Source organism: Bufo bufo, chromosome 2, assembly GCF_905171765.1.
Source record: "Bufo bufo chromosome 2, aBufBuf1.1, whole genome shotgun sequence".
NCBI classification, from domain to species: domain Eukaryota; kingdom Metazoa; phylum Chordata; class Amphibia; order Anura; family Bufonidae; genus Bufo; species Bufo bufo.
Window position 1 is genome coordinate 227,031,772 of NC_053390.1, and position 24,886 is coordinate 227,056,657.

General features: G+C 42.6%; 1 protein-coding gene across 1 annotated transcript in view; it reads right to left on the reverse strand.

The window, feature by feature from the left end:
* TMEM132D (transmembrane protein 132D) overlaps positions 1–24,886 on the reverse strand; it is a gene marked incomplete at its 5' end in the record, with an annotated part of 1,395,909 nt that overhangs the window by 14,054 nt on the left and 1,356,969 nt on the right. The window contains one exon of the mRNA XM_040419668.1: positions 15,697–15,902. Coding sequence (XP_040275602.1) covers positions 15,697–15,902 — 206 coding nt within the window. The remainder of the gene's footprint in view (positions 1–15,696; positions 15,903–24,886) is intronic.

Genomic DNA, 24,886 nt, shown 5'->3' on the forward strand with positions numbered 1-24,886 from the left:
TTTACATTAGCATTTCTTATACAGGTTAATGCGTATTTGAAAACGTTTACTTAATATATACTGTAGGTACCAAATACATTTATTTTCTCAATAGGCGCCAGAAAAATTTATATGGGTTTACTAGTCCAAATATCTGAATGTCTGAATTCTGGCATAATTTCTGCTACAAATTATTGTACATGCTTTGTACTTCATTTATTGTTTTAGAAACTTTTGAGACTCGCCCAATCAAAGGGGCATGACTTAGCTGGAAAAGGGTATGATCTACATGAAAGGGGTCATTGCTTGAGATGCACCAATGTACTTTACAAATTCTGTTGTAAAGTAAGCCAGCAAATAGGTAGTAAGAAATGGTCTAAAGCTGCACCAAATGTGTCATTCTGCATCAGCCATTTTGTTCTTATAGAATTATATTCATAATGCCATGTGCAAGAGTATATTATAATGCAAAAATAGTGAGTAATGGAACATTCTTTTTCCAAAATTATAATTCATTTAATAACCAGATATTTAAAAATACCATTACATTTACAGTAATATCATATAATAGGTGTACATTTGCGTACAGTTTGGATACCACAATTAGACACCTTAATAAAAGTAACTCAATAATACAGTATATGGTGCTATAAATTCAAAGACTCCAGCCAAGTCGTATTTAGTGCAACTTGTTTATTTGGCGTACAAAAAGGTGGTTGCTGCGGCGAAGTGACGTTTCGGCACCTCCGTGCCTTCATCAGACTAGTGCCGCTGGTGGGAGAAGAAATCACGTAGTTGTGGACGCAGTAAGGAGTTTAGACATGCGGTAGTACCGCTGGAAGGTAAAGGCGCCATCCACCGAGTGCTGAAAGGGCTCTGCTTGTATAAGTATATGGTGCTATACATATTCCTAATAGCCTGTACAAACCAATAAGCAATAATGTGAATGTATAGACTCCATTTTAGTTCATAGACTTCATTTTAGATATAAACCTTTTTATAAAAGTTATGAGAAGTTGTTTGTTTAACAGGGAGGAGCAGTAGATGTTCTGAGCGCCAAAAAACATTGGTAGTTGGATGTAAGATTAAGTTCTGAACATAGTATTGTATACCCAGTAGACATATATTGCTCCTTTTATCATGTATCAAACCATGACCTGCACCACATATAATGTCATAGAGCCATCATGTGTGCTGTCTTATAAAACTGTTTATGCTTTAATAAACTGGAATTCATTACTGATACTGCACTCACCATCTGTGTCTTGTCTGATTCCCTACGCTGCTCATATCAATTTACATACAATTAGGAGCGGATGGAACATAACCTAGGCTGATTTTGCCCACAGAAAACTTGGCACCAAACATGGGTCCACTCACCCATCTGGAGCTCTGCAAGGAGACGGTCCCCAGTGACAGTGAATACCAAGCACTACAGCAAAAGGGTAAGGAGCTTATTCCTACATTTCTTAGTTACACTTTTATTTGGGACAGCCTGTCATGGGACAGCATGTACATGTATTCTGGCTTAAAGAACTGTAAGGTTTATGATCCCTCTGGTGGTATGATGCTGTAATTCTCATTTGTCTTTACTTAAATGCAATATCATCTATATGTTTGTCATAAATTAACTGGTTGCTCAGTGTAAAGTTGGGAGGGTTTTTACACAACTTCTTAACTTTGGCAGTCATAGACTGGGATTGTGTTTTGGTAAGCGACCTCAAGCACCCGGGTTGCATCAAGCACTACAATCCACATAAAGAAGACTAACACTTTTTGTGCACCTACGTTTCAATTTGTATGGGTGTAGGCTTCTACGTACTACCTACACTATGTCTGTATGTTATATTGGTCTGTCTGCCTAAACAAATGAATATATGAGAACCCTTGAAACTTGAATATATGAGAACCCTTGAAACCCTTAGTGAATGAGGGAAAAATAAGTTCCTGCTGGTTAAGGGGTTCCAGTAGGTATGGTCCACCATAGTGAGGGTAGGACAATAGTGCAGCACTAGACAGAGAAAAATAATCATTTTGTTCTTGATTAAAGGGTTGTTATTTGTTCTCTGTCTATGTCACTACCAGAGCTTTGAGACGTTCTCACAGCTCTGTTTCTCCACCCCTGTGATGATGTCACTACTAGAGTTTGGAGGAGTTCTCACTGCTCTGTTTCTCCGCCCCTGTGATGAAGTCTTTACTTTCTGTTTCCTTCTTCCCAGCTGTTCCTCCTGTGGTTGATTTCCCTGCCTTTAAATCACCCCTCCTCCTTTTGTAGGGCGTGGATTATATTTCTCATTTCAGTTGTAGCTCTTGCTTGAGTATCTTTTCTTGTAGCTATCAGTTCACTGGACCTGTGTTCTGCTGCAGCAAGCACTCCGGATATTGCCAGCTGTCCTTGGATCCGTCTTCTCTGCGGCTGCAGCACCTTCAGCTAAGTGTGCAGACATTGTTGTGTACCTGGTTATTTTCTGACTGGATCTGAGGTGGCCACGGTTCCCTCCATATACTGAGCAGGGCACCGGTGGCCGTGCCCCTTCCACTATTGTAGGGGTTACAGTGGTCATCAGTCTTAGGTACGTGGGCATGCCTCGTTCCGCCATTTGGATCCGAGCATGTGCTTTAGCAGCATAGGGAGAGCTTTGAGGGTCTGACAGGGGTCACCCTTTATCCTCCCTAGTTTGGGTCCGGTCAGTAGCTCTTTTTACTGTGTATACTCTTGTTGCTCACATACAGCCGTGACATTATAATCCACCAAAACCGTCCTTTTTTTACATGGATCCGCTTTCTGGCCTGGTTGACCGCATGCAGGGTCTTTCTTTGGAAGTAGCGGATCTCCGTCAATCTATGACTCAGCTCCAAGCATTGGGCTCTGCTCCGGCTCATGGAGTCTGTTGCGAGCCAAAGGTCTCACTTCCGGAAACGTTCTCCGGGGGCAGTGAGAATTTTGTTCGCTTCAGAGAGGCATGCAAACTCCATTTTTGCTTGTGTCCCCACTCCTCTGGTAAGGAGGAGCAGAGGGTGAGAATTGTCATCTCTCTGCTCAGGGGTAATGGTCAGACTTGGGCTTTTTCGCTGCCATCAGGGGATCCCTCCCTTCGATCCGTGGAAAGATTTTTCGTGGCCCTGGGGCAGATATATGATGACCCGGATCGTGTTGCTCTGGCCGAATCTAACTTACGTGTTTTATGCCAGAACAAACTGTCTACGGAGCTTTATTGTTCTGAATTTCGGAGATGGGCAGCTGATTCGGGTTGGAATGATGCTGCACTCCGGAGTCAGTTCTGTCATGGTCTCTCAGAGAGATTGAAAGATGCGTTTGCTTTCCATGAGAGACCAACGTCCTTAGAGTCTGCCATGCCATTGGCGGTACGCCTTGACAGGCGTCTAAGAGAAAGAAACAAGGCCTCTCTGTCCAGCCATTGTCAGTCTAGGGGCAATGGTGCGGACTCATTCAGTGTGCAGGGGCCTCATCCTGTCTCGCTCCCCTCTGAGGAGGAGCCCATGCAGCTAGGTCGACATGCCCCTGATAAAAGAGGATTTAGTCCTCAGAGTATGATGTGTTTTTGTTGTGGGGGCATAGGTCATTTGGCAAATGTTTGTCCGTCTAGGAGATTCTTGAACTGTACTAAGAGCGATAATAAGAGAAAAACCTCAAAAGGTAAATCATCAAGTTCTGCTTCATCTGCTACTTTGGGCAAAGTTGATGTAGGAATTGATGCTTTTCCTCTGACCTGCAGTTCCCGTTTTCTCCTGTCTGCCAGGGTGGCGCTTGAGAGCAAGGTCATTTCTTGTGAGATTTTTGTCGATAGTGGAGCGGCCGTCAATCTTATTGACACTCAATTTGTAGCCATGCATGGTTTTCAGGTTTGCACATTAGAAAAGGATATACCTGTTTTTGCTATTGACTCTGCTCCACTCTCACAGAGATCTCTGAAGGGCATTGTTCACAATATCCGGCTAGCTGTAGGTGACACTCATGTGGAGGATATATCTTGTTTTGTCCTTAACGGATTGCCTTCTCCTCTAGTTTTGGGGTTACCCTGGCTCACTAGACATAACCCCACTATTGATTGGCAAGGAAGGCAAATAAATGAGTGGAGTGACTTTTGTAGAGAGAATTGTCTCACAGCGACTTTTGCAGAGGTGTCTACTAAAACTGTGCCATCATTTCTCTCTGATTTCTCGGACGTGTTTTCCGAGAGCGGTGTTCAGGAGCTACCTCCTCACCGGGAGTTTGACTGTCCCATTAACCTCATTCCCGGCGCCAAGCTGCCAAAAGCACGCCTCTACAATCTCTCACAACCGGAAAGAATCGCAATGCGAACTTATATCTCCGAGAGTCTCGATAAGGGGCATATTCGTCCCTCAAAGTCACCTGTGGCCGCGGGTTTTTTTTTTGTTAAAAAAAAAGATGGCTCTCTGAGACCTTGCCTAGATTTTAGGGAGCTGAACCGTATCACGATTCGCGATCCCTATCCCCTTCCTCTGAACCCGGACCTCTTCAACCAAATTGTTGGGGCTAAGGTGTTTTCCAAATTGGATTTGAGAGGCGCGTACAACCTGGTCAGGGTCAGAGAGGGGGATGAATGGAAAACGGCCTTTAATACCCCTAACGGGCATTTCGAGAATCTCGTTATGCCTTTCGGCCTGATGAATGCTCCGGCCGTCTTTCAGCATTTTGTTAATAGTATTTTCTACCATTTAATGGGGAAATTTGTATTGGTGTATCTTGATGATATTTTGATTTTTTCCCCTGATGTTCAGACCCATCAGGATCATCTTTTTCAGGTTCTGCCGATTCTGCGGGAAAATAAATTGTACGCCAAGCTGGAGAAACGTCTTTTTATGGTATCGGAGATTCAATTTCTGGGTTTTCTCCTCTCTGCTTCTGGTTTTCGCATGGATCCGGAGAAGGTCCGTGCTGTACTTGAGTGGGAGCTTCCTGAGAATCAGAAGGCATTGATGCGCTTTCTGGGTTTTGCGAACTATTACAGAAAGTTCATTTTGAATTATTCCTCTGTTGTCAAACCCCTTACTGACATGACAAAAAAGGGGGCGGATTTTTCCTCTTGGTCGGAGGAGGCGCTTGCAGCCTTTTCTAAGATTAAAGAGAGTTTTGCGTCTGCTCCCGTCTTGGTGCATCCCGATGTTTCCTTACCTTTTATTGTTGAGGTGGATGCTTCCGAGGTGGGTGTGGGTGCAGTTTTGTCCCAGGGCCCTTCTCCTGCCTGTGCCTTTTTCTCTAAAAAACTCTCCCCGGCAGAGAGAAACTATGATGTGGGAGATAGGGAGTTGTTGGCCATCAAGTTGGCTTTCGAGGAATGGCGCCATTGGTTGGAGGGGGCAAGGCACCCTATCACCGTTTTTACCGACCATAAGAATCGAGCATACTTGGAGTCGGCCAGGCGTATGAATCCGAGAAAGGCCAGATGGTCTCTGTTCTTCTCCAGATTCAATTTTGTCGTTACATTCCGACCTGGGATCAAAAATGTGAAGGCTGATGCTCTCTCTCGCTGTTTTCCGGGAGGAGGAAACTCCGAGGACCCGGGTCCCATTTTGGCGGAGGGGGTAGTTGTTTCTGCTCTATATTCCGATTTGGAGGCCGAGGTCCAGGCTGCCCAGACTGAGGCACCTGCCCGTTGTCCTTCTGGGAAGTTGTTCGTGCCTCCTGAGCTACGTCACAAACTCTTCAAGGAGCATCATGATACGGTTCTTGCTGGTCACCCCGGGAGTAGAGCCACGGTAGATCTCATTGCTCGGAGATTTTGGTGGCCGGCTCTTCGTAAGTCGGTGGAGGGTTTTGTGGCTGCTTGTGAGACGTGCGCTCGCGCTAAGGTCCCTCGTTCACGGCCTTCAGGTTCCCTTCTCCCGTTACCCATACCTTCCCGTCCTTGGACACACCTGTCCATGGACTTTATCACGGATCTTCCTCGTTCCTCGGGGAAGTCGGTGATCCTGGTGGTGGTGGACCGTTTTAGCAAGATGGCTCATTTCGTACCTTTCCCTGGTTTACCCAATGCTAAAACGTTGGCGCAAGCTTTTGTCGACCATATTGTTAAATTGCACGGCATTCCCTCTGATATTGTTTCCGATAGAGGCACGCCATTTGAGTCCAGGTTCTGGAAGGCTTTCTGTTCTCGCCTGGGGGTTCGGCTGTCCTTCTCTTCTGCTTTTCACCCGCAGTCGAATGGTCAGACTGAGCGCCTCAATCAGAATCTGGAGACATATTTGCGCTGTTTTGTGGCAGAGAACCAGGAGGATTGGTGTTCATTTCTCCCTCTTGCTGAGTTTGCTCTGAACAACCGTCGTCAGGAATCTTCTGATAAGTCACCATTCTTTGGTGCATATGGGTTCCATCCGCAGTTTGGCACATTCTCGGGAGGGGCTCTTTCTGGTTTACCTGAGGAGGAGAGATTTTCCTCGTCTTTGTCTACCATTTGGCAAAAGATTCAGAGTAATCTTAGAAAGATGAGTGAGAAGTATAAGCGTGTGGCTGATAAGAGACGTGTGCCTGGTCCGGACCTGAATGTGGGTGATCTGGTGTGGTTGTCTACAAGAAATATTAAACTGAAGGTTCCCTCCTGGAAATTGGGTCCCAAGTTTATTGGGCCTTCCGTCTTGATCTTCCACGGGTTTGGAAGATACATAATGTATTTCACAGATCTCTCTTAAAACCATATGTCCAGCCCACGGTACCCTCCTCTTTGCCTCCTCCTCCGATTTTGGTTGATGGCAATCTGGAGTTTGAGGTTTCCAGAATTGTGGACTCTCGCATTGTCCGCGGTTCTCTTCAGTACCTCGTTCATTGGAAGGGTTATGGTCCTGAGGAGAGGATGTGGGTTCCGGTGTCGGACATTAAAGCCACTCGCCTCATCAGGGCATTTCATAGGGCTCATCCTGAGAAGGTGGGTCCTGGGTGTCCGGAGTCCACCCGTAGAGGGGGGGGGTACTGTCACTACCAGAGCTTTGAGACGTTCTCACAGCTCTGTTTCTCCACCCCTGTGATGATGTCACTACTAGAGTTTGGAGGAGTTCTCACTGCTCTGTTTCTCCGCCCCTGTGATGAAGTCTTTACTTTCTGTTTCCTTCCTCCCAGCTGTTCCTCCTGCGGTTGATTTCCCTGCCTTTAAATCACCCCTCCTCCTTTTGTAGGGCGTGGATTATATTTCTCATTTCAGTTGTAGCTCTTGCTTGAGTATCTTCACTTGTAGCTATCAGTTCACTGGACCTGTGTTCTGCTGCAGCAAGCACTCCAGATATTGCCAGCTGTCCTTGGATCCGTCTTCTCTGCGGCTGCAGCACCTTCAGCTAAGTGTGCAGACATTGTTGTGTACCTGGTTATTTTCTGACTGGATCTGAGGTGGCCACGGTTCCCTCCATATACTTAGCAGGGCACCGGTGGCCGTGCCCCTTCCACTATTGTAGAGGTTACAGTGGTCATCAGTCTTAGGTACGTGGGCATTCCTCGTTCCGCCATTTGGATCCGGGCATGTGCTTTAGCAGCATAGGGAGAGCTTTGAGGGTCTGACAGGGGTCACCCTTTATCCTCCCTAGTTTGGGTCTGGTCAGTAGCTCTTTTTACTGTGTATACTCTTATTGCTCACATACAGCCGTGACAGTCTACTTGTTATATGTGGATCTGTATAACTTTCCCTTGAAGTCTCTAGAAGGCTCCTGTTTCTTGTATGAGAATTAGCTGTCATCCATAGGAAGTGAATTAGGGGAAATTCACTGAGTAGATGGGGAAAGGGAGTCATAATGAAAAAACTGCTAAGAGAATTGTCCAAGAACGAGAAAGCAAGGATACAGTGAAAGGATGTGAGAGAGTGTTAAGGAAGGAAGGGATGCCAAAGGATGGCTGCCTGAATGTGAAACATTGACAACAGTTTATGGAGAGAAAGAAAGGCTGGTTAAATGATAATGATCTGACTCGAAAGTGGAAGAAAGTTTCTGAAGAAATGACAGAAAGACTTAAAGGATAACTGTCACATTTAGACCCTAATTTCAATTTTCATATATGTAGTTACTAATAACATGATATTCCAGAATCAGTTACTATTAGACTGACTTACCCCATATTTAATAAGATTCAGCCCTTAGCAACCAGTCTGCATAAAACTGCAATTTCACTATTCAGTTAAGATGGCCGCCACTGCCCTCACCCTGAGGCTAATCCCGCCTGCCCTCACTATCCACAATGCATTGAGCTCCTCACATGCACTAGCCATTAACAATAGCCCCCCAAAAGTGTCAGTAACCAGATCTCTTCCCCTAAAGGGTTAATCTCCTGCAGCACAAAGGGGTTCTCTTACCACATGTTGCTTTACTTTATACACTGAGCAGATGGCAGATCTCCCTTCCCTGTTGTGCGCTGCTTCAACTCTGCATTCTCCACCTCTGCTGAGTGAGGGAGCATCTGCCAAGCGCAGGGACAGGGAGAAGTTCACACAGCTGACATGTTATCAGCTGCTGGGGAGGACCTGGCTTTAATCATTTACTTACAGTCCCTGGCTGTCAGTAATGTGACCTTGCACGCAGCCTGCACGTTGCATGCTACATCTATCAACAGATAGATGGACCATGCCTAGCAACCCTATTTTAAGCACAGGTAAAAATAGGCAGTGCAGGGAACAAAATTGTGGAATTAAGGGGTAATTGAATACACAGTGAAAAGTTGAAATAGGGCCACCTTTAAGGAGACCAAGACAGGACATTGACTATTATATAAATATTGTGATGACAAAAATCAAGTGTGATGACATAATATCTTCCCCCAATATTGGACCAGGGGGGTGGACATGTTGACATTGTAGAGAACAGAATCCAGACTGGATAGACACTTGTTTAGCTTGTGGGGTGTCCCGATCTGGGCCTACTGCCCAAGTAGCAGACCCAGTAACTCCAGTCATTGCTGACCCATGTAGTTCCAACATCTCCTGCTGAACCTCTAGTCATCTCACTACCCTGACGAGACTTATTAAGGACATTGGATCAAACAGGGGAGCCATATCTTTTATCAGACTTTGAGAGTTCTGATAGAAACACCCCACCATATCAGCCTACTCTTGATGTAAGACAATTCTTTGATCATCCGCACCCATCTAGTCTTATAACCCATCTAGTCTCAAACTCCAATTGAGCATCACTGATAATTATCCTGATTGAGTACCACCCTTGGAGTTCGAGAGACCAGTTAGCAAACAATTATCAGACCCAGATGAAAAACCTGTGCCTTTTGCAAAACAACTTATTTAGATGCAAATTCAAAAACCTGATGGTCGAAGGCTCGTGCCTCATCTGAAACGCATCACATTTTCTGAATTTATATGACAATAAAAGAATAAGCTATCCTATCCAGTGAGTGCTGGTCCTTCCTTTAAAGGATAACTGTCATATTTTTTTTTTATTTGCTAGTTTATTAGAGCTAGGCATGTATACCTGAGAAGTCTGTCAATGCTTGCCAAAATATCTGCAATTTCCTTAAAATAACAGCTTCCATTAATGTCCTCTGTCCCTTTCCACTGCTCCCTTAAAAGACCGTTGCTATGGCTCATCTGTCTCCCACTAGGAAGACAGAGGGGTGGTCCTTCACACTGCATGCCTGCATTAGGCTTCAGAGTGAGGAGGCGTGTCTCTCAGTAATCCAATCTGATTGGCTGATAGGGAGCAGCAAGTTTGTATGTGACCTGAGGGAATGCAGTTTTGGCCTCAGAGAACTGGCAGAGGAGCCATCTTGAGAAGATCCTCATAATATAGGATTCAAAACATCCGTAACTAAGGGGAAAACTCAAGGAAAACAGTGGTAAGTGAAGAAATTAAAGATTGCTTCATGCATAATGCTGCTGCAGCAGTAACATATGCTAAAAAATTTTTTTATGAAAATATGACAGTTATCCTTTAAGACTATCTCTACACTAGTCAGAGCAGAATGGTGGTGCAACACGTCATCCAGCATTTATGCATGCATGGTCACTTCTGTGTTGGCCAATCACTGCCATGCCAATACTAGGCATGACTGTGATGGCTTCCAAGTACCCACAGCTAAAAAGCTTGTTGATTGGCTGCGCTGCAGCCTTTTAACATTTATATAAAATCTGAACAACGACCAATGTCCGTGTTCAGACACTGTAATGTTCGGTATGAACCCAAACAATCTGGGTTTGCTCATCCCTAACTAAGAGACGTCTGGAAGGTAAATATAAAAAGCTTCCCCCTCAAAAAAAAACTAACTGAGGCATAACAACAAGCCAATAATCCGACCAGTGGACAAAGGGGGGCATCATAATAATGGATCATGACTTACCATCAGGAATAATTAGGCCTTCTAGGTAATGAAAAATGTATGTGCAAGTAAAAAAAGATCCAACTAGAGAATACAGAAATTGACTTGAAAGTTTAGTAAAAGAGGTAATAAACAAGGGATCCCACGTTTCACATCAAGAGCCATAAATCTTAAACAGAATCAACAGGTTCACCAAATACTGTATATCCGAGATAGGATGCCTCACATCTAAATTCTCAGAGCATGTGAAATATCAACTGCGGGAGAGCGCACAATACGCACTCCAGGCCTATCTTCACATACCAAAAAATACATTGCAGGTTTTAAATTCCACCCTCTGTAAACCCCAATAAATATGAGTACCCAAGAAGTAATATCCTTATATACTATTAAAAAAACAATAAAATATGCGAAACTGTGAAACATTTTTATTCCAAGCCAATAAGTTAACTTTGTAACAAGAAAAAGTAGTAGTGGCGCTCACCAGGCTTAGATACACATGGGAAGCATGGACTGCGCTGGGAACCATGCGCAGGAGTCCATAAATAACAAAGAAAAGATGCAGACATCCAGCTTCCAAATAGTGACAGCCTTTATTCTTCTTTTGCAGTAAAAACCGACAGTACAATCACATCTACGCGTTTCGGATCAACTAATACTGATCCTTCCTCATAACAAAAGTGAATACTCATACTCTTGTTTAAGTAGACATGGCTACTAATTACCAGGTGGGCATAATAAGCATAAAGTAAGCCCACACATTCATTCAGTAATACAATTAATTGTACAAAAAGGACTAAAAACCAATAAAAATTCTATATCTTATGGACATAATGATCTACATGAGAAAAAAGAAAATCAGTAATGCAAAATAAGATCTTGTTTACGATTTAACCCTTGTGGGACACAGTAGCCCATACAAAAAATTCAATAAGATTCCCTATTCAGTAACTTAGGTTTGTAGTCACCACCCCTGCTAGGGGGTTAACTCTTTCCAGACCTTGAACTTGAAAGCCTGTTACATTGCCCTGATGAGTTTGCATCTTTTCTTTGTTATTAATAAGTTAACTTTGAAACAAGTGAACTTCATCGCATTATTATTATATAATTATATCAGGATGATTTTTACATAAAAATGTGGGGTACCACGATGGGGACCAGGTTTGCACTGAGTTTCACCTACCTTTACATAGTGTGGTGGGAGGAGCAAACCATCTTTTGTGCAGGCAGGCTCTGTGCAAACCTGGTCTTATGGAAAACATTTAGAGATTATATTATTTTTGTTTAGGAAGCAGATGAATCTTCTTTAATGGATTTCTTAAAGAGATTAATAAAAATAATTTCACCTACATTTTACACCAACAAAATTATGATGAGGAGGATCCGTTTTGTTTGAGTCTATGCCGACTTAACATACACCTCGTCATAAATTATGTGCATGCTCCGGCAGTCAATGCGCCTAAACAGAAATCTATTGCAGCGTAGAGCTGCCAGAGATTTCTGTGTTCATTTACACAAAAAAAGAAAATAAATATGCTGGCCCTGCCCCCTCCCTTGCCACATACTCACCTTGCCCCCTTTTCTGAAAGTGGTGATGGTGGGTTTAAAAATGTTACTTGCGTTAAAATTTTTGTTGCAATGCCATTTAAAAAGTCACAAACACAGGTCTTGAGACTTATTTACGCCAGAAAAGTAGTGTGGGGTACTGATACATTCCCTTCAATGTTTGTCTAGACATTTTTGCTAGAAATGTTACTTAACTTTTTTTTACACCTCCCTTGTACTAGAGTAAGATTGCAATTTTTTTTTTTTAACATAGCTAAACATGACCTATTTCCCACCCACTTTTCAAAAGTAGTGGGAGATGCTTAAATTCACAGAAAGACATTTTTTGTTGAAAAATGTGCAACTTTTTGGTGCAACATTTCAGGCACCCTAGTTCAGATTGTTTTAAATTGTGTTTTTCAGATTTCAGACAACTATGGGAGAAATTTAACAATTAGCTGTGATATCCCATCACCTAGTTCTAGTACACCTAGTACAACTATGCAAATTATTTGTCCCAAACAATAATTGGGTTTGGAGATAGTGATGTTACTTACTTACTCCTGCATATTTCTATTTATCTGCAGCTTTCATAGCTACAAGTATTTTCTGTTGACCCTACTCCACTGAGTAGGAATTACAGCTTTTAGCACTGCATTCACTTTAAAAGATTAGGCATGGTGGACAAAAATAATTTCAAAATATCCTAATATAAAAGGGAGTCTTCCATTTAGAACTTCCATCTATTAGCCTGAGTGCAAAGTGATGAGGATATTTTTGTATTATATTGACAGGCAAATGTTTTATACGAGAGATGTGTAATGCTTCATTTCTCCTGTAGTGGTGAATTGAATGGGTGCACCTTTATGGTTCAAAACCGACATCCTGTCAGTCTTGATTTAGCCCAATAAACCGCCACCAACCTATCTTTTATGGTGAAATGTTTAAATTGATGATCTTGTAAAGCAGTGCACAGTGGAGCAACGTACTGGCCTAGTCTGCAACTAGGCATGCACCTAATGCCACTCTAGGAGGCTTGTAATGCCATACCCAGTCTACGGGATATCAAGCCAGAAGGGTGACGTGCCAGTGTTGTTTTTTTCTATGATAATCCTGAATACATCAAAGTTTTTTCTTTTTCTTTATTATGCAGAATTGGCTAGAAGATCATCAATCCAAACCTGTCACAGTAATGGATAACACATGAGTGGCAATTTAGGGAAGGGAGGTAATCCTTAGATCATGTTCCCTTTAATATGACTGGAGTGAAGAGTTGTTTAGTAGAAAAAGCCATCAAACTAAGAAGGGACTTTAATAATCATATTGTTTGAGAAATAGTCAATAATTTATACGAATGTAGAATAACCAAGGCACTGTTTTACAGTGATGGTCAGTTCGCAGTGTTCGCCAGCGAACACATGCGGGCTGCCATCTTGACTCACCAGTCAGGCGATGCACAGGTAAGCCCTTACCTGTGACCTGTATGTATATTGGGTTATGATGTATATATAGTATATATATGTATATATAGTCACTTGCCTGTATTACACTGGTGCCAGTTACGATTGTACACTGGACAGTCAGCGCGGTCTATTCATTTCACAGTTTCTTGACTTGACTCACTTTCTTTAGGGTTTAGGCAATTTATTCCCTATTATAGACCTGCAGCGGCACACTCCTTGGAGTGTCATTCAGTGTACCCTATATTACATTCTGTTTCAACTAGTAAGGCAGCGCGGGTTCCCTTTGATTGTTTTTTTTTGTATTGGAACAAAGTTTTAATGCAAATCGACTTCAAATGTATCATCCAATGTCAATTCGCTCAACCCTAATTGGTGGCCCATATCCATTGCTCCCTCTACTTCTATTAGTAACATTATTCACTTAACTACTGTATTATTATTACTACTACTACTCCCATTTTTGCCATCACCAACTGTGAGGGATACCACTCCTCGTGCCCACTTGAAGTCAACTATGTCGAGCTAACGAGATGCGGTATGGTCACTGGTTACCAAGACGTGATGTTACCCCCTCCCGGAGGAGCATGTAAGGTCAGCTTGGTACAGTTTACACCGACTCCTCCTGTCCACACGGGCACAGAGAGACAACAAGCGGAGGGAGCCTGGTCATTGCCTCAGTGAAACAGTGCTTCCTCAGCCCGGGAAATCTGCCACCAGCTTCTCGTTTGATATAAGCCCAGTCCGCTAACGGGATTATATAGGGTGAGAAACCAACCTGCGGTAGCTTATTACTAGGCCAAAACACAGATGTGGGGTTTCATGATCGAGATACAAGACAGCACAATATTAAATTATATATTTAATCGCCTTAAGGGCACACTAGATAACACACTATACACAAAGAATATACACAATGGTCTGAGGTTACGAATACAGGCAGTATGGTACAAACAGGATTACACAGAGTACAAGTCAGTTACCGGGTAGATGAATGTTCCTTTGGGTTATGATGGTGGAATAGTCCTTGGCTGCGGTCACATGGGGGCAGTGATGTCAGCAGTTTCCAGGTCTCTCCAAACACATGGCATGATGTGATCCCCTTTCAGAGAAAGACCCTACTTGCTGGCTCGCATGGGCTTTTGACCTGTAGCTGGGCCCTCCCCTCCCTGCCTCTGGGAAGGGTACCCTCCTCCTCTTCTGGGCTGGCAGCCAAAGACCCAAAAAACCCATTAGGGCTCATAGCTCCCGACCAGGAGGTCACAGGGACATGGTTCTGGGACCAACAGACCCACCTGGGTTCCGGCTACAGCTAGAGTCCAAGCATGGTACCATTATTGGGTTTCTGTGGGGAGATATGTATATCTCCCTTCCCTGGCACCCAACCTCCAACCTATGACCATGGGCATGTTCATCATGGCCACCGGGACACAAATATGTATCTGGTTTGCGTCTGTGATGACCGGGCCATTCATAATTCCTTATAAATCGCCGGTTCCATGCTGTCTGCTCGATTTGATAGAACTGGGGAATGGCTTAGACAGAGATTCTTCCTGTCACTTCAGCCTGGTTCCTGACTGACTGGAGGATGTGTGAATTTGTAAACAAGTGGCTTGCTTAAAGCCAGGACACCTGTGGAGTTCACTACCTCGGCTATTTGACAAGCCGAGGGTTGAAGTGAGAACTTATTTTGCATGTACACTGACCAAGGTGAATTAAATGAAAATCATGGCTGCCATTAAACAATAATCCATATTCCTGACACCAACTCTCCCCTCCTGTGTACACTTGCACGGCTGATTCTGATTGTTAATCAGCTTCTGCTATAAATGCTGGACTGCCCTCTCACACCTCTTTTGAGCTTAAGTTCCTAGTTTACCAGTGAAGGTTTTCTATTCTCATTGTCTGACCGTTTACCGAACCTCTGCTTGTCAACCGACTATGATACTCCACTGCTTGACCTCAGCCTGTGTACCATACTGACGCATTGCTGCCTGCCCTGACCTCAGACTAGTTTCATATAATTGCATAAACTCTGCCTGCTCTGACCTCTGCCTGTTTACTGACTATGAGAATTGCCTGACCCTTTGGTGCTTTGTACCAGTGTCTCTGCCCCCTATGGATTAGCTTTTTACCTGGACGTTTCCAAGAGTTAACAGCCTGGTGAGGCCAAATCATTGTATAGAGGTTAAAGGGTGAAAACGAGAAGATCGCTATGATAACACCTTTAGAATTAGCCCAAAGTCTAAACAGTTAGTTGGCATAGTGAGTCCATAACCTCTGCCTGTTACAATTAGGAGACACTATTAATCCTTAGGTAACACAATAAATACGAACTCATGTAGCAGTCCCCGTCCATGTTTACGTTAAGCACTGGAAACCACTGAATTCACAGGTTAATGATGTTAAGCACAACAATGCTGCACATACCTCGTATTTGCCATTATGGGAACCCTCCAACCTTTGATCTGATTTAATTCAGAGTCAGACACATCTATCAGCAGAGGAAGCCGTGGAACCCATACTGTCATTTCCAGTGAAGGTTTGAAATGTTGATAGGAGAAATTCACAATGGCATTAACCTTTCCTTTCATTTCCTTTCCATTTACAAAGACATAGTCACATCTGTCTGAAACCTGTTAAAGGAAAAAAGGACATATTATGTCCAGAGAAACCTAAACTAGCAATGAATTGTTTCTTCTAGAGTCTTGCAGAAATCACCACATAGGACAAAAGTTGCAATTAAATAAAAATTTTATTTATTTTTATTTTATTTACACACTGAGCACAAGTCTCCATTAAACTTTTTAAAAGATTTAATCATCCACATGTTAGGATTTAATACGCATTCTATTCCTCACTGTACAGTGAATTTATATTATAGACATAATGTCCCAGATAATACAACAGTTTCAAATAGACAAAGTGTCATGATTTCAACGCAAATAGTATATGTAGTCTTATATTCCTCATACATATTTTCTGTGCATATGCAACACAACTGTAACACTGCATAATACATGTTTTCTAATGAATAACAAAAGATTTAATCTCATGGAATATGTTGCACTTAAGGACACTTACAAAAACTATTTGCTGTCATATAGTTCTAAGATTTTTGTGAACATGACATAATGTTTTATTCATATGTTTCACACTGACTGACATGTCTTAAAATGTTTCTGTTCAAAGTGGTAGGGAAAAATAAAACAAAGGAGAAAGGAAGGTTGACTTTAGGGGGAGACCCTTCAACTGGCAAAGTGCTCCAGAAGAAGCCATTAAAGCAGTTAGCCACGTTCTTGCTACTGTTGACCAACATGTTTGTAAGATGACTATATGACACTTACTTATGTAGCCTTTGTTGATATACTGCACTATTTTCTATATTTCATAATGTATGGTGCTTTTTGGCCAAGTCTTTTGTGCTGTCCACACAGAGGTCCTGTCCATAAAATGGCTGTTTATGGAAGGTCATGTGACCATCACCTCCATGTAATGTCTCCTTCATTCAAATACACTGCTCAAAAAAATAAAGGGAACACTTAAACAACACAATGTAACTCCAAGTCAATCACACTTCTGTGAAATCAAACTGTCCACTTAGGAAGCAACACTGAGTGACAATCAATTTCACATGCTGTTGTGCAAATGGGATAGACAACAGGTGGAAATTATAGGCAATTAGCAAGACACCCCCAATAAAGGAGTGGTTCTGCAGGTGGTGACCACAGATCCCTTCTCAGTTCCTATGCTTCCTGGCTGATGTTTTGGTCACTTTTGAATGCTGGCGGTGCTTTCACTCTAGTGGTAGCATGAGACGGAGTCTACAACCCACACAAGTGGCTCAGGTAGTGCAGCTTATCCAGGATGGCACATCAATGCGAGCTGTGGCAAGAAGGTTTGCTGTGTCTGTCAGCGTAGTGTCCAGAGCATGGAGGCGCTACCAGGAGACAGGCCAGTACATCAGCAGACGTGGAGGAGGCCGTAGGAGGGCAACAACCCAGCAGCAGGACCGCTACCTCCGCCTTTGTGCAAGGAGGAACAGGAGGAGCACTGCCAGAGCCCTGCAAAATGACCTCCAGCAGGCCACAAATGTGCATGTGTCTGGTCAAACGGTCAAAAACAGACTCCATGAGGGTGATATGAGGGCCCGACATCCACAGGTGGGGGTTGTGCTTACAGCCCAACACCGTGCAGGACGTTTGGCATTTGCCAGAGAACACCAAGATTGGCAAATTCGCCACTGGCACCCTGTGCTCTTCACAGATGAAAGCAGGTTCACACTGAGCACATGTGACAGACGTGACAGAGTCTTGAGACGCCGTGGAGAACGTTCTGCTGCCTGCAACATCCTCCAGAATGACCGGTTTGGCATTGGGTCAGTAATGGTGTGGGGTGGCATTTCTTTGGAGGGCCGCACAGCCCTCCATGTGCTCGCCAGAGGTAGCCTGACTGCCATTAGGTACCGAGATGAGATCCTCAGACCCCTTATGAGACCATATGCTGGTGCGGTTGGCCCTGGGTTCCTCCTAATGCAAGACAATGCTAGACCTCATGTGGCTGGAGTGTGTGAGCAGTTCCTGCAAGACGAAGGCATTGATGCTATGGACTGGCCCGCTCGTTCCCCAGACCTGAATCCAATTGAGCACATCTGGGACATCATGTCTCGCTTTATCCACCAACGTCACGTTGCACCACAGACTGTCCAGGAGTTGGCAGATGCTTTAGTCCAGGTCTGGGAGGAGATCCCTCAGGAGACCGTCCGCCACCTCATCAGGAGCATGCACAGGCGTTGTAAGGAGGTCATACAGGCACGTGGAGGCCACACACACTTCTGAGCCTCATTTTGACTTGTTTTAAGGACATTACATGAAAGTTGGATCAGCCTGTAGTGTGTTTTTCCACTTTAATTTTGAGTGTGACTCCAAATCCAGACCTCCATGGGTTGAAAAATTTGATTTTCATTTTTAAATTTTTGTGTGTTTGTTGTCAGCACATTCAACTATGTAAAGAACAAAGTATTTCAGAAGAAGTTATTTTTGTGTTCCCTTTATTTTTTTGAGCAGTGTACATTGCACCTGCCATATGTATTTGCACTGTTAGGAGTTTAGTGCAGGCACAATGTATTTGAATAGAGGAAACAGAGTGATGTGTCTGGCCCTATGACCCTCCATAAGCAGCCATCTTATGAACAGAACCACTATGGAGACAGCACAGAAGATTTGCCTAACAAGGGGTTATTTAGTCATCCTACATACACAAGTAGTGTTGAGAGAAGCAAAGCATTTGAAGCGAAATGTGTTCTGAAGTTTAGAAAAAACTTCTATTGGCAACCAATCCGAATTTCCTTGCTCTTCGTGGTAACAAATTCGTTTTTTCTAATATGCAAGCTGCTTAATGCACCCCTTAGGGTGGCCAGGTCTTAATGGTGACCATCCTTATCTTTTACTGGCTTTACCTCTTCCAAATCATCCTTAAAAGTCTCTATGTCCTAGAAAAGTCAGCAAAATGCAGAGAGAGGAGGAGCTGGATATTTCTGATGACATATTCTCATTGATATTAGATGATGTGGAAAAGGAGGAAAAGCAGATGGCAGAAAAAGGGCTCCCACCTGTAGGACAGGAGAGCACTGGGGTTGGGAAGTGGGTATGCCAGAACTGATTAATATTTAGTGTTTACTATCATATAACCTGCAAGAGATTGCAGGCCAGAACAGAAATAATATGCATATTGTCCCCCCAACCGATATAGTGCAGTCTTCTTTATTAAATGAAAGGCAGCTGTGGGCTAATTGGCAACGAGGTTCTTCACTGCAGCATGGACGCAACCCGCCCGCAGCACAGCAGCTCCGTGGGGCTGTACCGTAAGGCAGAGTGGCCTGGGTATACCTGATTTATAGCGATTCGTGACAAATTAATTCGTAACTAATAGAATTTCTTGGCTAACTAGCGAAGTTGCCGAATCAAATTTTTCAAAACTTCTCTTTCACCTCTAATTATAATATACCAATAAGTTTGCAACAGAAAAGATGCCTTTTTATATAAAAAAAAAACTAAACAGAAATATTCCATGAATTCTGGTACTCTTACCCTTCTATATAAATGTTATTAAAAAAAATTTCATTTTATGAACATTCTTCTTGCTGATTTTTAAAGAGAGGAATCCAAAAGGGTATGATCTGGGAAGTACATTCATTTTTGCTACATTTTTTCTACCCAGAAGATGTATGTTTTTACTTTCCTATACTAACAAATACTTTTTTAATCTAGAAAACGCTTTTAAATAGTTTATGTGCGCTCTAGCATAACTGTACATCAGTGGTGTGCTATAAATGTATGGTGCGGGCTCACGAGCTGAGCCTGCTCCATACATAGTGACTGCCAGCTGGCTGCACTGACCAGGATAGGAAATCACTCTGATCCTGGTCATTTGACCATAAGCCCCTGAAGGGACTAAAAGTTACAGCAAAAAAAATTAAATGATTTAAAATATAAATGCCACAAACATAATAAAAATTCAACTCAACCCCTTTTACATCTAAAAATAAACATAATTGATATTATAGCATCCAAAAATGTTTGAAGTATTAAAATATAAATATATTTATCAAGCGCAGTGAATTCCATAACAGAAAAATAATAAAATAAAATTGCTAGTTTGATGTTTTATGGTCGCCTTGCTCTACAAAGAAAATTAAATAAAAGGTCATCAAAAAGTTATATGTACCCGATAATGGTACCAATAAAAACTACAGCTCATCCTTCAAAAAAGCAAAGACAGAAAATAAAAAAGTAGACAAAATGCTACACCAAACGATGTCATGCAGCACCTGTAATAGTATCAGTCGGGACATACTGTACATACAGTACCTTTTTTTAAAATCATTGAGCAATCACATGAATAAACAATGCATTTGTATTGTTGTGGTAAAATGAAAAAAGTTCCATTTTTTCCTTATCATTCTGAACTCATTACCCCATAATGACAAAGTGCAAACAGAATGTTCAAAATCTTTGCTAATTTATTATTGACATAAATATACAGACCCTTTACTCGGTACTTAGTTGAAGCACCTCATTCTCTGCAGATCCTCTCAAACTCTGTCAGGTCGGTTGAGGACCATAGGTAGATTTCAGGTCTCTCCAGAGATATTTGATTCAATTCATGTCAGGGCTGGCGGCCACTAAAGGACATTCACAAAGTTGTCCATAAGCCCCTCCTGTGTTGTCTTGGCAGAGTTCTTAAGGTAACTGTCTTGTTGTAAGGTAAACCTTTGGCCAAGTCTGAGGTCCTGAGCAGTCTGGATCAGATTTTCATTAATGGGGTTGGCCACTTTCTGGCTATTTGAATATATGACAATATGACAATATATAGCCTTTGTTGATTTTCTGTGCTGTTTGCTATATTTCATATGTCATGTCTGCTTGTTGGGCAAATCTTTACAGGTGACCTGTTCATTTGATGGCTGCTGATGGAGGGTCATATGACCAGGCAAAAATAACTCTGGACACATCACTTCTCCACTCAAATATATCACATCTGCCATCTGTAATTGCAATGTTGAGAGTTTAGTGCATGTGTGGTATATTTTAATAGAGGAGACTGAGTGAATTGCCTGATCACATGAACCTCCATAAGCAGCCATTTTATGGACAGGACCTCTGTGTGAACAGTACAAAAGACTTGGTAAGCAAGGGGGAATACCTTATGAAATATAGGAAACTGTGCAAAATATCAACAAAGACTATATTACTAAGTGCCATATAATCATCTTACAAAGACACTGGTCAACAGTAACCAGAAAGTGTCCAACCCCTTTAAAAATATCTCCAGGCAAAACAACGCATCCGAAGCAGGAAAAACTCGATTCGCTACAAACCAAATTTCTTCGTGCTTCGTGGTAACGAATCAATTTTTCCTAAAATAGTGGCTGAAAAAAGAAAATATATACTTGATTGTGGAGAGGCTCCCCTGGTGATGTAATCACGCTCACCGCAGGCAGGTTTTGGCTGGTTTTCTTCATTCAAGATGGGAGCGGACAGCCTCTCCGTAGTCAAGTGGATGAGGTGAGTATATTTTTTTTTTAACCCCTGGATTAACCTCCTGGGCACATGAATGTGAGTCTCAGATGCCAAGATCAGGGTTGAATGTGGTATCTGAGGGGTTAAATGATGGGGGATCATCGTTCCCAGTCACACTCTATTCAATGAAAAGCAATTTGTGACAAAGTAATTTGTAACAAATTGAATTTCTTGCCAAAGTTCGGCAAAGCTGCAGAATCAAATTTTTCAAAACATTACTCATGTTTAATAATCAATAAAGACTTTCCTTGTATTACAAGGAGAGATCAAACCCCTAAGATTATCAGAGCTTACATATTTTTTATAAAATAATCTATAAGGGATGAAAATCTTAAATAACGGGACACTGCAAAAGAGAATGGGAACAAAAAAATTGCATAGAATTCCACTATAAACATACTCAGTAACATACAAATTCTGACTTGTCTTCAAATCTGTAATACAATCTATAGTACTTTTGTGGAATTATATGGTATAAATCTTCTTATTCAATGGTTATTAGTGTTGATCTAACAGGTGACAGTGCAGCGCTGGCGGGAAGACGGGAGCGCGAGGAGCCGCAGCGTTCTAGGTAAGTATTGTAGTATGTAGTTAGTTCTGCCTGTCGCGATAATTTAAGTTTTGATGGGGGGCATTGGGGGCTGAGTGGGGGGGTCTGTGGGCTTATCTGAGGTCTGAATGGGGGCTGAGTGGGGGTCTTTGGCTGATCTGAGGTCTGAAGGGGGCTGAGTGGGGGTCTTTGGGCTGATCTGAGGTCTTATGGGGGTCTGTGGGAGGGTCAAAGAGCGTGGTCAATGGGCGGAGTCAAGGGGGCGGCAAAATTAGCTTTTGCCTAGGGTGGCAAAAATCCTTGCACCAGCCCTGGTTTAACATAATACTGTGGATGATTTTCTAATAAACTTGAGTGTCTATATAAAGAGAGAGAGCCTGTCACTAGTGTTGAGCGAACTTCTGTTTTAAGTTCGGCGTCTAAAGTTCGGCTTCCGGTTAGCGGAGAATCCCGATATGGATTCCGAATTCCATTGTGGTCCGTGGTAGCGGAATCAATAATGGCCGATTATTGATTCCGCTACCACGGACCACAACGGAATTCGGAATCCATATCGGGATCCTCCGCTAACCGGAAGCCGAACTTTAGACGCCGAACTTAAAACAGAAGTTCGCTCAACACTACCTGTCACCTAAGGAATCTAAGGATGGCTTCAAGAATGAGAAGCAATATATGGATGTATTTTGAGGAAGTTGGTCCACAGAAGGCAAAATGCCCAGGGGGTGTGAAAAACTCAGGACTGGAGGGGTAAATAATATAATTAAAATAGAGGTTTACATTTAGTTATATAGCATTAGCTACTGAACTGAATGAGACAGATATTTTCAGAAGGGATGTCTGTACCTTTAACAAACATAAATATCTCTTTGAGAAGCCAGTTTGATCCTAAAGGGTTAATTCAATCTAAATGAAGATCTCCTCTAATCTAAAATCTGTGTAATTTCTCTTCTCTCTGCTGACTGTCCCTTATCACTGCTGCAACCTGGTCATTAGACTGTATTGTGGACTCACAATTCCTTTAACTCAAAGTCTATAACTAAGTAAAATCATTTGATTATTTTAACTAGTAGACTCATTCGATTCTTAGACTCAGTGTACTGTGTGTGAGTGACTCAGTACTGCTTGCTTGGGCTTCAGATCTGATTGGTTGCAGGAGGTGGGCGGGGAGGGGGGGCTGGCAGGAGCCTGGCTTGGCTTCCACACTTTAGGATCATGTTACACAAGACCTGCACTGCTAGAGTAATCTAACTCTCTCTCTCTGCTAGCAGTAGGCATAGCTAGTGCTGTGTCACAGACTGACTGAGCCGGATCAGCTCAGTCAGATGAATCGATGACTTCGGTTCAGTGAAAAGAATCGATTCAAAAGAACGATTCATTCATGAACCAGACATCTCTAGCATAGCAATGCTTGAGCCGAACTGCTGTTCGGCCGAGCATGCTCACTCAACACTAGTGGTTATATAGATATACTAGCAGAAGGATCCGGCTTCGCACGGCTATATTTAATCTATTTAATTTAATGTTTTTGTGTGTCGTTAGAAGATATCAACAGCATCTCGTCCCCTTAACAGTGAACTCCACAGTCCCTCACCCCTTAACACTGACCCCACCAAAAATTCCCTGCCTCCCTAAAATGGGACCTCCACATCAGCCCACCCCCTTAACTTTGACCTTCATAGCAGCCTGCCCATTTATCAGTGACCTCCACAGTGGCTACCCCTTTATTAGTGACCTATACAGTACCCCGTCTCCTTAACAGTGATTTCCAAAATAACCCGCCCCCTTAACAGTGACCTCCATAGTCCCCTCCCCCTTAACAGTAATCTCCACAGTGCCCTCCCCTATAACAGTGACCTCTACAGCGGCCCCCACTTTGTGACTTCCACAGTACCCTGTCTCGTTAACAGTGATTTCCCGCCCCCTTATACAACTTTTCTATTAGCATCTGATGACAATCGTCCAATCTAATTCCTTTTCTTACAGGGCATTTATTGTCTTTTATTAACAGTATATAAAACCCCACAGAATTAGTATACACTTAACGTCATGTGAGTTACATCAGCCTCTACAACAACTTTGGCTAAGTGTTGCAATCAAAATCATATTAACTCACACATAAACTGTGACCTGCAGCACACATATTCATGACCTGTAGCAAAATAGAAGCAGAGCTATAATTGGTTGCTATATGCAACCTGATGACTATCCAGGGTAACAGCCAATGGCTCCTGTAGTTTGGTGGTTAGGTTACTAAGCGTATTTTTTGGCAAATAATTGGAAAGCGTGGGATGAAAATTTCCACTCAAAACAAAGTCTATGACATTTCCTGAGTCACAGGAGGCGGCTGTGAAAAATTTCATGGTTGCAAATGCAACTGTGCAGATGTACATAAATACACTCAGCTTTATATATTAGATTCAATACCTCCATATGTATACGGTATATATTTATATATATATATATATTATATATATCTTTTAACGACACACACAAACATTTAATAAAATAGATGAAATATACCCGTGTGAAGCCGGGTCCTTCTGCCAGTCTCTTATATATATATAAAAATGAGTTTCTGTCTGTCTTTTCTTTATGCGCGACCAAACGACTGGACTGATCTTCACCAAATTTGGCACACAGATACAGGAAGGTACGGGAATGTTTAAGAGCGGGTATCGGCTCTCTAGGACATACCGTTTCTGAGATATTCCCAAAAAATTACCTGCATTAGCCCCCAACTGCCATGCACACGGTCACATGTCCTTTATTACCCAATAGAAGCTCGCAGGCCCTTAGTCTCCACATACACACAGTTTTACTTCATTTTTTACTTCCACTTTTCTTCACTGCTATAAGTTAGCTTTAGGCTAGGGCTACAAGACATGCATAGCTCAGCAGACAGTATCACACAATAGACTTAGATACACAGCAGACAGTATTACACATAATAGGATCAGATACACAGCTCAACAGACAGTATCACACATGA